The following is a 14,456-nucleotide window of genomic DNA, read 5'->3' on the forward strand; positions in this document are numbered from 1 at the left end:
AATAAAATGTTTATCCTGTATTTAATTATATTTATATGCCGTTAGTTATACAAATTGAAAATAAAGATTTAATAAGTTGTACTTTACGTACAATTTACTTGTAATCTTAAATTTCAAGTAATATGCATTACAAATAGTACTTAATGCATAAAAAATGATTTTTAAGAGTTTTTGTAAAATATTTTATAATATAGTATAGATAATATATTTGTTGATACCAAAAAATGATGTTATTGGACCACGTGGCACCTTGTTTCTTTTATTTCTTGGCTGATTTTTATCAAAAGCCATTTCCTAGCGTATGGGCTCCCTTTTATTTCGGCATCCCCCACAAATCTATCAACACCAAATCTTTATTTCAAGGAAGAAAATGTGCCCATGATTCAATTTCTATTCTCTTTTCATTCATTTTTCAAAGTAATTCCTCTTTATATCCATTTACGCATCTCCGCAATCCAAACGAGCCAAAGACGGTTTTTCAAATTACGTTTACTGGGGTCAAATATCAGATAAACTTGAATCAGTTACGCTTTTTAAGACTCTTTTTGAAAAGAAATCCAACAGGGTTTCATATATCCTCGTAATCTGGCCTGATTTCTTGATTGTTTATATGATATGATATCGTTCATAGATGGATGGAAAAGAATTTGTGGCCGGAGGATTTGGGGGAATCGGTGGCGTTGTGGCCGGATACCCACTTGACACGGTTAGAATCCGACAACAAAACGGCCGAGATGGTTCAGCATTCGGCATCCTCCGGAATGTTGTAGCTAAAGAAGGACCATTTGCCCTTTATAAAGGCATGGGTGCCCCTCTTGCCACTATTACCTTTCAGGTTTTTCCCTTCCCATTTGCATGTTTTTAGTAGAAAAATGATCAAAAATGTTATTTTCGTAAATAATCTTATATCGTTAATTATAGATGTACAACGTTCAGACTTTTTTGGATTTGGGTTTTCAATAAAGAAAGCTCTGGGATTTTTTATGCTCGAGTTGGGCTTTAGAGTTGAAAAGGCCCGATTGGGCATTTCGGTTAGGTTTTTTGGGCTTTTCATGCTTAATCTGGTTTCTTGGGCTTTTTTGGGCTAGACCTAGGCCTGCCCCCAAAAATTTGGACCGATCAGGGCCTAGACCAAAAGTTCGTGCCTTTTCAAGTCGGGTTTTGGGCTTGAAATTTTTTGTGCATCTGTATGTTTGATATGTCCCTTTGATTCGTTAGACAACACCCGATTTGTCGGTTGGAATGTAGGACGTCTACGTTATTCATAAGTGAATTCACCATTTTATGACCGGGACTTGTGGATGTTAATATTCTTGAGTTTATTCTACTAAAAATCTAGGCTTTCTCAGGCAGAGAGGAGATTTTTATGTGAAAATGGGTCGGATTAGGCTTTATCAAGCCGGGTTTTTTCGGGCTTTTGAGGTCCGGGATTTTCGGGGTTTTGAAAAACCGACGAGCCCTGATCGGGCTTTTAGGTTGAGCTTGGGCTTTCGGCTTGGGAGGTCGGGATTTGAGCAATTTTTTTCACTGACAAATCAAAAGTTGTCGATTTGATAACTTGATCGTTGCTGACTGACGATCTTTCGATGCAGAATGCATTGGTTTTTCAATCCTATGCCACATTATCTCGAGCATTCGACCGGTTTATTCCCCCTACCGAACCACCTTCTTACAAAAGCGTCGCTTTAGGAGGCACCGGAGCAGGTGCAATTCAAAGCTTCGTGCTCACGCCTATCGAACTCGTAAAGATCCGACTACAACTACAGAATCAAACCACACCTAAACAATCCGAAACTGGCCCATTGAGCCTCTCGAAGCACATCGTGAGAACCGAAGGATGGAAAGGCATATTCCGAGGCTTAAAAATCACGGTTCTCAGAGACGCACCTTCATTTGGTTTCTACTTTTGGACGTACGAATACACGCGAGAGCAACTCCATCCGGGCTGCCGGAAAAGCGGCCAAGAAAGCTGCACCACGATGCTCGTCGCGGGAGGTCTGGCTGGAGTTGCGAGTTGGCTCTGCTGCTATCCTCTAGACGTGGTTAAAACTCGACTTCAAGCTCAAACACCCACTTCAAAGATCAAGTATGATGGAATCGTGGATTGCTTCCGGAAAAGTGTTAGAGACGATGGCAACGGGGTGCTGTTTCGGGGACTCGGAAGCACCGTCTCTCGAGCTTTTGTCGTGAACGGAGCTGTTTTCATGGCTTACGAAACAGCTTTACGAGTCTTGTTCAACACCAACGATAGCATGAACAACGATAACTAAACCCTTTATAACAACCGCAGGTTATTTAATGCTTTACGTTCTGACGGATTTAAAAACGCCTCTTCCTGACAAAAAAAAACCCCCTCAAAATGTATCAAAAAATCATGCATTTAAAAGAAAATCTGTCAGAAGACATGACTAACACCAAGATAACGATACCCGAAGGATCGAAATTTTTGTGTTGATCCATCACTGTGTATGTATTATATAGACTTTGGGATCACATTACACGAGCTTGTTTTCGTGAGACCCGTGAGACAACTTTTTACACTTGAAACTTTACAGCAAAACGCAGTGAACGTAACCTTCACAGTGTTTTTGCTGTGAAGGTTCGACTTCTTTTTACATTCACAGTGTTTTGCTATGAAGTTTCAAGTGTAAAAAAAATGGTCTCACGAGTCTTAAGAAAACAGACTGGTCTCACGTTAATCCGACCCTATATAGATATGTGTATATATAGATAACAACATTTGAAGCAATGTAAATTTCAGATTATTGTCGTTAGCTCATAGTTACAGTCATGTAAATATGTAATGGATCTAAAATTTGTAAAATATCTGCTTATCAGCAAAGTCAATGTTAAAATCCCATATCAGTTAGACTTAGACTATTTCTGCTTTATATACGATGAAACATTCATTTTTTTTTGTTAAAGGACTTTTTTGGACAATAATTTAATTGGGTTCTACATATTCTCACACGGTATCATAGCCAAATGAGACAACGTGTGCTTGTCTAGCTTCTGTTAAAGAGGGCGTGTTAGAATTTCACATCGACTAGACTTAGACCATTTTTCCTCTATATATGATGGAACCTCCCTTCTCTGTTACCCTTATCAGACGCTCATTTCGAATTCCATGGGTTCAAATGAGTTGGCGGATGGATAGTGTGTTGGCTATTTTAGTGTCATCAATCGTTTGGTGTAACTGTGATTTACTTGAGATCGATTAAGCTGATAAGACAAATAATGTCAGTTAGAAGGTGTGTAGTGCACACTCACTAATGTTGCCTCTATCACCTTAGATCTCGTTATGTCCCCTTGGGGTCCATGGGCAGATGTGGACGAATTTTTAAGTTTTAGGATGATCTGGACGAATATCAGAAGGTTGGAAACCTAACCTTTTTGAAGTTATTTCTAAATTTGGTAAAAAAATTGCGTTAAGTATAATTCAGAGACAGTGTACTCAGAGCCTATGAGTTTCGAACAAATTTTTACTGTCTCTGAGTTTCAGAGACAGTGCACTCAGTGTACTGAGAGCCTCTGAGTTTCGAACAAATTTTCTAAGTGAGAAGGTTCAAAGCCACACCTCTGGTCAATATGATTAGAGCTCTGGAATTATTCTAACGTGTTGCTTTTGACTCTAGTGACGTTTGTTTTTTAAGAGGAGCTGAAGTCTAAGGTCTTATTTCACTTCTGATTTATAAGAGGTGGTGCTGAAGTCTGAATTAATAAAACTGTTTGTTTTTGTAAATTGATAAACGTCTGAATTTGTTTAAATTGTCTATTTTACCCATTAAAAATTATAGTGTTGAATTTATAGATAAATTTATACAATTTCACATATTTATTCATCATCATTATGAAATTTACATCTAAATTATATAGTTAACATTCATTTAAACGAAAATATGTCATTAATGATGTTTAACACATTTACATTCTATTAAAATACATTAATTGAGAGAGGCAAAGATTGATTTGGTAAGGATCGATTGGGAGAAATGATCGATTAAGATTAATCGATTGAGAAACCCCGTTGTTGAGAATTTGAAAAACAATAAGAGACAAATAAGATGTTGGTTTACCTTTTATCACATAAGAGAAAAATAATACATAAGTGCATCTGAAAAATTGGAAAAAAACAAACAGTCTGAATGACTTTGCCTCTTAACAATTCAGACATAAATGACCGATAACAGTTTTCTAATCAGACATAATTATCATATCTGTGATTTGAGTTTTAAGCAGTTTCAAAACCATTAAATTGGTCGATATGTCCGAGTGGTTAAGGAGACAGACTCGAAATCTGTTGGGCTTTGCCTACGCAGGTTCAAATCCTGTTGTCGACGCTTTTGAACTCATTATATATCATTTTGGCTCGTGATTCTCCCTCTCAATTTGATGTTTTTTTGGAAGCAGAAAAGTTCAGATCAATCGATATCATTATGTTTGATTTTGCACCGTGTTTCTCGCTCCATTTTCTACCTCCATTTTCTTCCTGTAATTCGATCTCTCGGTGTCCAGGTGGATCTAGACTTTGTAATAACAATGGCGTCTTGAAGAAGAATGCTTCTCGAGATCATGATCGTCGGAGATTGAGCAGATATGTGTTTCTCTCTCCAAATTTAGGTCAAATTTTCACTTAGAACCACCGTTGATTCTGAGATCATGATATGATTGAATACGAAATTAGTTCAATCATAGGAATTAGGGATTGGTTACTTGAGGTGCTTAATTCGAAGAACAAAATGCACAAAATCTGGTTGAAAGCTTGTTCGATTTGAATCCACCATGTGATGTTGTTCCTACTTTACATTTATGATTCTTCGAATTGCTGGTTGTATATGAAACTTCCATTAGATTCATCATGGGCCTCCCACAACCATTCAACGTCTAATTTCATTGTAAACAATTATATTTCATTTTACATTACATCATGAAAGTCTTTTAATCATTCTGACCACTTAATCATTTTGGACCAAACCATTCAGCAACTACCAAACAGCCCATGGCCTTGTTTGTTTTTTTTAAAAGGTTTTTATTAGTCTTTTATGTCTGATTCGTTAAGAGGTAGGCTCGTTCAGATTGCTTTTTTTTCTTCAGTTTTTTTCAATTTTTTAGAGGTATATATATTTTATTGTCTTCTTATCTGGTAAGAGGTAAACCAACATTTTATTTGCCTCTTATTGTTTTGAAACCTCTAGCAACGACGTTTCTCAGTCGATTAACCTTAATCGATCATTTCTCTCAGTTGATCATTACCAAATCGATCCTCACATATCTCAATTGGTGTATTTTAATAGGATTTGAATGTGTTAAATATCATTAATGACATATTTTTGTTTAAATGAATGCTAATTATATAATTTAAATGTAAATTTCGTAATGAGGATGAATAAATATGTAAAATTGTATAAATCTATCTATAAATTTAACATTATAATTTTTCAATCGGTAAAATAGACAATTTAAATAAATTCAGACAGTAACCAGTTTACAAAAATAATCAGTCTTATTGATTCAGATTTCAAACTTCAGGATCATCTCTTATTAATCAAAAGTGAAATAAGATTTCAGACTTCAGTACATCTTAAAAAACACATGTCACCTTAGAGTTTTATGTGGAACTTTTATGTCCTCTCAACTAGGTGGAAAAAACTTATGTTTTATCAGTATAACTTAAAATTAAAACTTAATTCATTTCTAAAACATCAAATACGTCTACCTCTTTATATTTTATCTTTCACTTAAATCTTATTTACCATATTTATACTTTTTCTTTAGAATATTATTTTTAAATATTTTTTATATTTTTAATTAATTTATGTAATTTATTAAAAATTAATAATAAAAAAACAATATAAAAAGATATAAAATAAAGTTGGAAACTATATAAACTTTTATTCTAGTATCATTTTTGTATAGGCACATACTTGAATAGTCGCGATGCTTTGAAACGTCACATTAATAATTGTTGGTGTTGTTTGAACAGTTGTGACGGTTTGAACCTTCGTGAATCGTGACAGTTCAAAGGGTTGTCACTTATACCTACTTATAAACACCAAAAATCATCTTCTTTTCGTATACAAATTTAACCTAAAAGTATTTTGCTATATAATCATACTTTTAGGCTTCTTGAAATCCTTGATTACTCAATAGTCCGATCGGGAGTATCACCACTTGTGCGGTGTTGATAATCAATCTATATAAGTTGCTTCATTGTATCTTGAGAAGTAATTCGCCATAACCTAAAGCACCTACGGTGGGGACGAAATTGCTTTAAGGATAGAGAGTTTACTCGGCTTAAAAGCAATAAGTAGTTGATTTAATTTTAGTCATTTTATACCTCTAGTTTAGAACCCTGAAAATAACACATTTTAATCATCTTGGTGAAACTTTCGAATGATATATTTTGTTATAAAAAATATTTATTTTATTATAATTTTGTAAATTACATAAATTAATCAAAATATATAAACAACTCGTTATGAGTAAGTTAATCATTGTATCTGTTCTATCTTATCAAATATTGAACATTGTTTTATCTGTTCTTTCATAATCTATCTAGATACCAAATGCTTCTTGGAAGTAAACATCACCCCTATCTTCATCCATGAGTAATGAGAGAAGCAATTGGTTTATAATTGTGCTTTGTAGCTATGCTTTATAATTCTTTTGGTAAAATTTTATAGCATAGAGAGAAAAGATACGTGATTAAAGGGTCTTTGGCCTAACGGTATGTGAGTCTTTAGCCTCTTAGAGGTCAGAAATTCAAACCTTACCAAATGTAAGGAGAGTATGTGAGTTTATTTGTTCTATTTGCCGTATATAAATACTATGGAGAAGATATGTGTATATTTTACTTCCAAAGCATATTTTCGAGTCAGATATATTAGGTCTAATTTGATACCAGAAGGAAACAATCAGTTCTGCATTAAGATACAACCTTTTTTAGATCATTTTATTTCCATGGACATACGTATTTTTTTTTCCAGTTTTCGGATATGATATTCTAGACGTTTCTAAAAAGATGTCCATACGTTTGCAATGGCATGAAACAATCGTTCGTATGTGGGGGTTTTACGAGCCTTCAATATATTACAAAGATTACAAACCACTTTTTGGGGTTGGGTTCACGTGAGACCAAGGGTTTTTCGTGAGACCCGTAAGACCAATTTATGTTCATTGATCAAATTTATAAATTAATGATCTAATAGTTGCAAAGTTGCAAGGTGGCAATTTCGTAATTAGTGAGAAGTCTCGTGGCGTTTATAAATGTTCAGATCTGACGATTGTAAATCTAATCCAAGGGTTGAGAATTGGTCTTACGGGTCTCACGAAAAACCATTGGTCTCACATGATCCCAAGTCCCACTTTTTGTTCATTTATTTTATCTGTATCCATCTCTCCCTCCCTCCCTCCTGTTCGTGGCTTCATTGTGGATGATGTAAGAGAGTGGGGTTTGATTTAGTTTAGGGTTTGAAGTTTGTAATAATTTAGGTTTTTTTGTTTAGTTTAGATATTTTAAACAATCCCATTTTGTATAATGATTCGGTGATATGAACTCCGTTTGTTTGTGTAAATTTATTTGTTTCTGGCTTTTGTTGTGTTTTGGCGGTGGTTGGTGGTGATGATGAGGGTGGTCGGCATTGGTGGGATAGTGGTTGAACCGTGTACGGTGATCATTATCAAAAATAATAATTAACAAAAATATTAATAATACATACGGGTGCCATGTCACTGTCACGTCACGTCACATTTCACAGGTAGGTTAACCATATTGCTCTCAAAGAAACCTAATCGCTTGAAGTTATTGGCCACAACCAAAACCAAAACCAAAACAAAATGCATATCACAAGAGTTGGTTTGTGATAAATAAAGTTAATGAACAAGAACCAAGAAAATGAGCATACCACAATGACCTTTTTTTTTTTTGGTTTAGGTGTTTAGATCAGCTTGCGTACACGTTGACTAATCCCATTGGACCCTGAAGATAACAGCTAAGAATATCTCCCGTGGCCTTAAGAAGACTCGAACCAGCGACCAAACGGGAGGAGCCTCAAGACCTAGTCTTTCTTCGCCAACTTTTGAGGGCTAACTCAATGCAAATAAAGAGCCCCAAGACCTAGTCTTTATTCATCATTTTGAGGGCTAACTCGATACAAATAAAGACCAACCTTAAGGCTCCTCCTAATAGGTTCGTTGGTTTCTTTGGGTCACGCAGGATTTTTCTTGCTGTAATTTCTAAGAACTCATGAGATTAATCGATGTATGTACAAACTAATGTTATCATCCACGTCGTTATTTAAGGAATAACAAACCAAATCTGTAGTTGACTCGCTATTTCAAATTTGCATGTTTTAAGGCACAAATTTAAAGAAATGAATTGCTAATACTTTGCAAGTTTATTAAAGAATTACTAAAGGGCCTTTGGCCTAGCAGTATTGTAGCATTTGGTATCCTAAAATGCCAAAGGTTCAAATTTCACCAAAAGTGAGGAAGATGCGTGAGTTTATTTGTTGTATTTACCGTATATAATTATTATATACTTCAAAAAAGTTTATAGAAGAATTGGTTTTGATGATATATATTGGGTTTTTTTTTAATTTAATAAAAAGAAAACATATAATATCTTGTTTGACTTGTTGGATACTACTAATTTTCATTGTAGATTAAATACTATTTTTTCTTAAAAAAAACCTTATATTTCTTGTTTAAATATATCTGATGACAGATAAACTTCTGAATTTAATCGATCAAAAATTGAATACCACATTGACCAAAGAAAACATATAACGTCTAATATTGACTCGTTAATTAATGATGTTTGTTGATGACGATATACAGCTCAAATCAACCCGTTTTTTAAGTAAATGGATTGAAATTATGGTATGAATATCATTGCATGTATATAAATGGAAGAAAATAGTCATTTTCAGAGATCAAATTCATTTCTTAGGGGCCGTTTACTAACCACTTATCCGGTAAGCGCTTACCGGTAAACTTAACAGTATCATTTACTTACCGGATAAGATTTTAGTCCACCAAAACGGTATCGTACGCAACAATTTACCCGGTAAGCGCTTACCTGTGTAAGAGTCGTCGCCCTCACTTACGGGGTAAGACTCTTGGTCCTTGTCTCGCTCTTACCGGGTAAAATTCTTGATCTTTACCGTATTCATCCGGTAAGGTAATATGACTTGGTATTCACTTACCCGAGTAAGCGTTTGGTAAACGGCCCCTTAGTCATTATTCACCGCAAATTTTCGGAATATCACTACTTTTGTAAGTGGCACCTCCGTCATCTGTTTGAGGAGTTAAAAGACAAAAAAAAAACACTTTTCACCCAGGCCCGCAAGTGGCACCTTCGCAAGTGGGCTCAATCGATTTTCATAAGTAGATTTTTTTTTTTTTGGGTATGAAGATGCTAAACTTTGAGGGGTGCTCCGGGATATTAGAAAATACAAGGAATCTCAACCAGAACACGGGAAAACTCCCTCAAATCAACCAAAAGATTGAAAAAGCCCCTCAAGTTCACTAAAACAGCGAAAAAGTTCTTTAAAATCAACCAAAGACCTGAGACAATTCCCTCGAAACAGTGTCTCTTAGCTAAAATCACACGAGGCTTACGCGTAAGACGCAATCTTAAGCACGATCAATTTCATTTGAAAAAAAATATTTGACTTCCCAAATCAACTTCCTCCGGCAAACCGTATTGACTTTTTCACACGATCAAAGTGCAACTTTAAATGACTTTAGTCCACTTTAAAGATGCATCCACTCAACAAAAATCTTGAATCTGCAGCTAAGTGTTATTGTATTACATATTAAATGAATAATATGTAAAGTTGGATTCACGTGAGATAAAACTGTTTTCGTGAAACACGATTTTTACACTTGAAACTTCACAATAAAATGCTGTGAAGATAAAAAAAAGCCAAACACAATGTTTTGCTGTGAATTTTCAAGTGTAAAAATCATGTCTCATGTAAACAGTCTGCCGATAATATATATATATATATATATATATATATATGTGTGTGTGTGTGTATATATATATATAACGAAATGAATTTATCTCCATCGAAAATGTGATATCTATTAATAATCAAACAAATTTGTTTGCTTGGAATTTTTTAGTTTCCATTTAATCTATGACTTCATCTTTTAATTCTCTTTCTAACATGCACCCCACGTTCCCTTCATCCCCTTACTAACCACCATTTTTTTCATCTCCCTCCATTTTCATCTCTGATTCGAAACAAAGGAATACGCAAATCTCCTTTTTGATCCTTTTTTTTTCCTGTTTTTGTTCGATTCATCTTTGATTTTGTGAACTTTTCTGCTCGAATTTTGCCATAGTTCGAGCACTTGAGGAAGCGATGGAGGAGGATCAATCAGATGCGATGGAGGAATCATGTCCTGAACTAGAGGCGATATATGCAGGTGATCACATTGTGTTTCGAGTTCGTTTCGAAATTTGATCCTTAGATTTGCAATTTTTGTTTGATTTTGCATTTTTTTGGTTGATTTTGCAATTTTTTGGTTGATTTTGGGTGGTGAACTTCCAGATATGGAATTGATGAAGGAGAGGTTCGCGAAGTTGTTGTTAGGTGAGGATATGTCTGGTGGAGGAAAAGGTGTTTCATCGGCTTTGGCATTGTCAAACGCCATCACGAATCTAGCAGGTACACAGTTTCCTTCGTTTTTTTTTATTATTTCATCTCATTTCGTGATTTTCATGGAGGAAATTGCCAAATTGGGCGACACGATTCGGACTTACAGCAGCTTTCTAAACTGTTCTTGTTTCACAGCTTCTGTGTTTGGCGAAATATCACGTTTAGAACCGATGCCACCTGATGGAAAAGCAAGGTGGCGGAAAGAAATCGATTGGCTGTTATCTGTCACTGATCACATTGTTGAATTTGTGCCTTCCAAGCAAAATACCAATGGCATAATAATGGAGGTACCAAATCTCTTAATTTTTGTGTGTTGTGACTCTGAATTTTCAAAGCCGCTAAATCATATAATTTGCACAGATAATGGTTACAAGGCAACGAAGCGATGTGCATGTGAATATTCCTGCTCTAAAGAAGCTTGATCTCATGCTCATGGTAATAATTTGGGCCTTTGCTTGTACTCCTCCATCCTTAGAAATTAGAATCAACAATTACAGAGTAACAATTGCAAAAAAAGGCCCTCGTAAGTGTAGCTCAGTTGGCAAAGGGGCCGCTCAGGAGACGGGCTTGAACCCCTCCGCTAGCCTCAACCACCGAGTCAGCTCGAAATGCCTCATCACATGTTCCTAGGGGGCGGGTTTTGTGCTGCGCTGGTTAAGGTTGTTGGTAATCAACCTTTTGCTCAAATAATTGCAAAAAACTATAGACAAAGTACATAATATTTAGGTGTATCAATAGTTGTTCGGATTCTTTATTATACATTTGTGATTTCAGCATTAGTACATTTGAGCAAAAGGTTGATTATCGACAACACCAACCTGCCCCACACGGAACCACATGTCAGGAGGCGTTTCTAAACTGACTCAGCTGTTGAGGCTAGCGAAGGGGGTCAAGCCCGCCTCCTGCAGGATTTGAACTTAACCTTGTTGTGTATTTGAGCAAAGTTGCTCCGCCCCTATACCAACTGAGCTGCACGCCTGAGGGCTCGGCATTAGTACATTTATTGGTGGGAAAGTACCCATATGATAAACAGAGAACGATGTAGTAAATAGATAAGATAGGAAAGCTACTGCCTAATTGTAGTAATAGGGTTTTGACCCTAACGTACAAAATTCGGATGATCAAAGTTTTAGATTGGTTTACAGTTCGAATTAAGCTTCATAAGATACATTTCACATTTATTGTATGCAAATGGGGAAAACTAATATGGTTTATGTTTCTTGCTGTTAATGAAGGAATGTTTAGATAATTTTAAGGACCAGAATGAATTTACATACGTTTCTAAAGATGATGCCGAATCAAAATCAAAGAAGAAAAGGGAAGAAGATAAATGGTGGTTACCGACTCCAAAGGTTCCCCCAACCGGTTTATCTGAAGTTACAAGAAAATGGTTGCAGTTTCAGAAAGACTCAGTTAACCAAGTACTCAAAGCAGCCATGGCAATGAATGCTCACATTCTTACAGAAATGGAAATCCCAGAAAGTTACATCGATGCACTCCCAAAGGTAAGTGTACCGATAAATTGAAAGAATTTCATCTGATTGAATCGATCATCATTGATGCATTTTCTGGCAGAATGGCCGTGCAAGCCTGGGAGATTCGATCTATAAAAATATTACGGTTGATCACTTTGATCCAGACCATTTCCTTTCAGCCATGGACTTATCTTCAGAGCATAAAATTGTTGATCTCAAGAATAGAATTGAGGCATCTGTTGTGATCTGGAGGAGGAAGATGACCAATAAAGATGGAAAGTCCGGATGGGGGTCGGGTGTGAGTTTGGAGAAGAGAGAGCAATTTGAAGATAGAGCAGAGACGATATTACTTATACTCAAACATCGTTATCCTGGTATCCCTCAATCTTCATTAGACATCAGCAAAATCGAACACAATCGAGTAAGAATCTTTCACACCCCTTATTTGCATAGCATTCATTCCACATGTTTTAGATCGGGCAAAATGCATCAGTATATACTATGAAGTTTGTCTTAAGGGCCGTTTACCAAACTCTTACTGGGTAAGCGCTTACCGGGTGTCAATTACCTTAACGGGTGAGCATGGAAACGACCAAGAATCTTACCCAGTAAGAGGCATAGCAAGACCGAAAATCTTACCTGGTAAGTGAGGAAGGAAGAAGACTCTTACCCAGTAAGCGTTTATCAGATAAAAGACGTTTACCAACAATCTTGAGAGCAGAGAATGTTACCCGATAAGGTAAATGGGGGTCGTGATTTTTGCCGGTAAGCGCTTACCTGGTAAGTCTTTGGTAAACGGCTCCTTAGTTCCTATTTTTATAATGTAACAATTTTTTTTTTCTCGATTAATGTAACAAAGTTTCAAAAGTTTCCTATTTAATATAACATTTGATGACGTGAATGTCAAGTTTATGGTTCATTCCCTGCAACTCTTCAATAAACCTTTCGTAAACGAAGTCCATGTTATCAAATGTTACAAGATCTCGTCTTAGGGGATTTTGTTTTTCTTGTCAACATATAATTGGAACTTAGCCGATGGACGAGTGGGACCAGTGTGAAGCTTTAGTTTTGTTGCCGGCCCAAACTCCTAGCCGACGATCGGCTACCCCTTTCGAGCTCTACAGCAGGTTACAGATCAAAATTGTTAAAAATAGGAAACTTGGAACGTTGTTACGTTGATTGAGAAAAGAAATTCTTCGTTATGCTAAATAGGAACTAAACAAAACTTTGTTACACTTTAATGCATTTCTCCAGCCGGGACCGTTCCTTTCATTACTGATTCTAGATTTTACAGGATGTTGGCCACGCTATTCTCGAGAGCTATTCAAGAATACTAGAAAGTTTGGCGCACAAAGTAATGTCACGCATCGAAGACGTAATGCACGCAGACAATCTCGCACAGAACCCATCAGGAGATGCAAAACGAAACCCTCTTAAAGACGCAGCATTAAGGGCATCCGGGAAATTCCCGAACGCAAAAGAAGAGTTAGAAAAACTCAACCGTTCAGAAGCCCCAACGTCAATGACATTATCCGATTTCATGGGTTGGTCTATGGATCAAGAAAAAGAATCGAGAGACGAGTTATCAAATGGCAACGATTCAGAGCCACCGTTGGCAAAACAACCATCGGCTACGAACAGCAAGAAGCTTTCGTATCTAGAGAAGCTCGACAGCGGGAGAAGTCCGATGGCACGTCAGTAACCGGAACCGGAAATCGATATTAGAGGAAGAGTAATTAAGTGAAGTTTATAGAAATGACTTAATTTCGTACTAGAAAATGTACATATTAATTCAGACCTACATAGAGTCTCTAACTTCTTCACCTGTGAATATAGGAAGGTACAAAAAATCTATTGGGGCTCTGAAGCACTTGCAAATATGTGCTAAAATCTTGTACAACATACTATATTAACTTTCACCCTAGTAAAAGAACACATATGGTTATGCTAAACATTCCTATCAACTTTCATCTCAAAACCGTTACCGTTTGGTAACGGGAAAGATCATACGTCTTGATAAGTGGATCGAGTCTTAGGTTTTGAGTTCTAGTGAGATCAGTCGTTTTTCGTAAGACCCTGAGACACACACACACACTGTAAAGGTTTGAATACATACCATGAAGGTTTGGTATGTTTTTTCTGTCAATATTCGTTGTGTTTTTCATGTGACGATTTGTTTTTTTTGTGTGAACGTTTGGGGTTTTTTCTTGCTGTGAAGGTTCAACGAGTTCCAAAAAGAACTCATCTAAGGGCTCACAAAACCTGTCTTGCCTCACATGATCCCAGGTCTTTGAGTCTTGTTCCCAAAACC

General features: G+C 36.2%; 2 protein-coding genes and 1 non-coding gene across 3 annotated transcripts; all 3 read left to right on the forward strand.

Annotated features, from left to right (window-relative positions):
- The first annotated feature begins 631 nt into the window (after nucleotides 1-631).
- Nucleotides 632-2,270, forward strand: LOC112510992 (mitochondrial arginine transporter BAC2-like). Its single transcript, XM_025116346.1, has 2 exons — nucleotides 632-835; nucleotides 1,593-2,270. The coding sequence occupies exons 1-2, from the start codon at nucleotides 632-634 to the stop codon at nucleotides 2,268-2,270; spliced, it is 882 nt and encodes a 293-aa protein (XP_024972114.1).
- A 1,988-nt stretch (nucleotides 2,271-4,258) lies between these two features.
- TRNAS-CGA lies at nucleotides 4,259-4,340 on the forward strand. The gene has a single exon. It is a non-coding gene; the product is annotated as a tRNA-Ser (tRNA).
- A 6,033-nt stretch (nucleotides 4,341-10,373) lies between these two features.
- On the forward strand, nucleotides 10,374-13,847 carry LOC112511229 (rop guanine nucleotide exchange factor 12-like). Its single transcript, XM_025116764.1, has 7 exons — nucleotides 10,374-10,437; nucleotides 10,563-10,679; nucleotides 10,806-10,957; nucleotides 11,031-11,105; nucleotides 11,906-12,175; nucleotides 12,246-12,566; nucleotides 13,440-13,847. The coding sequence occupies exons 1-7, from the start codon at nucleotides 10,374-10,376 to the stop codon at nucleotides 13,845-13,847; spliced, it is 1,407 nt and encodes a 468-aa protein (XP_024972532.1).
- Nucleotides 13,848-14,456: the final 609 nt, after the last annotated feature.

This window comes from Cynara cardunculus (assembly GCF_001531365.2).
Source record: "Cynara cardunculus var. scolymus isolate 2C chromosome LG 4, CcrdV1, whole genome shotgun sequence".
Taxonomy (NCBI): Eukaryota; Viridiplantae; Streptophyta; class Magnoliopsida; order Asterales; family Asteraceae; genus Cynara; species Cynara cardunculus.

Coding starts and splice junctions, on each gene's coding strand:
- LOC112511229 (XM_025116764.1), top strand. CDS start 10,374: ATGGAGGAGGATCAATCAGATGCGATGGAGGAATCATGTCCTGAACTA. Junction 10,438..10,562: donor ACTAGAGGCGATATATGCAG/GTGATCACATTG, acceptor GTGAACTTCCAG/ATATGGAATTGATGAAGGAG. Junction 10,680..10,805: donor CGCCATCACGAATCTAGCAG/GTACACAGTTTC, acceptor CTTGTTTCACAG/CTTCTGTGTTTGGCGAAATA.
- LOC112510992 (XM_025116346.1), top strand. CDS start 632: ATGGATGGAAAAGAATTTGTGGCCGGAGGATTTGGGGGAATCGGTGGC. Junction 836..1,592: donor TTGCCACTATTACCTTTCAG/GTTTTTCCCTTC, acceptor CTTTCGATGCAG/AATGCATTGGTTTTTCAATC.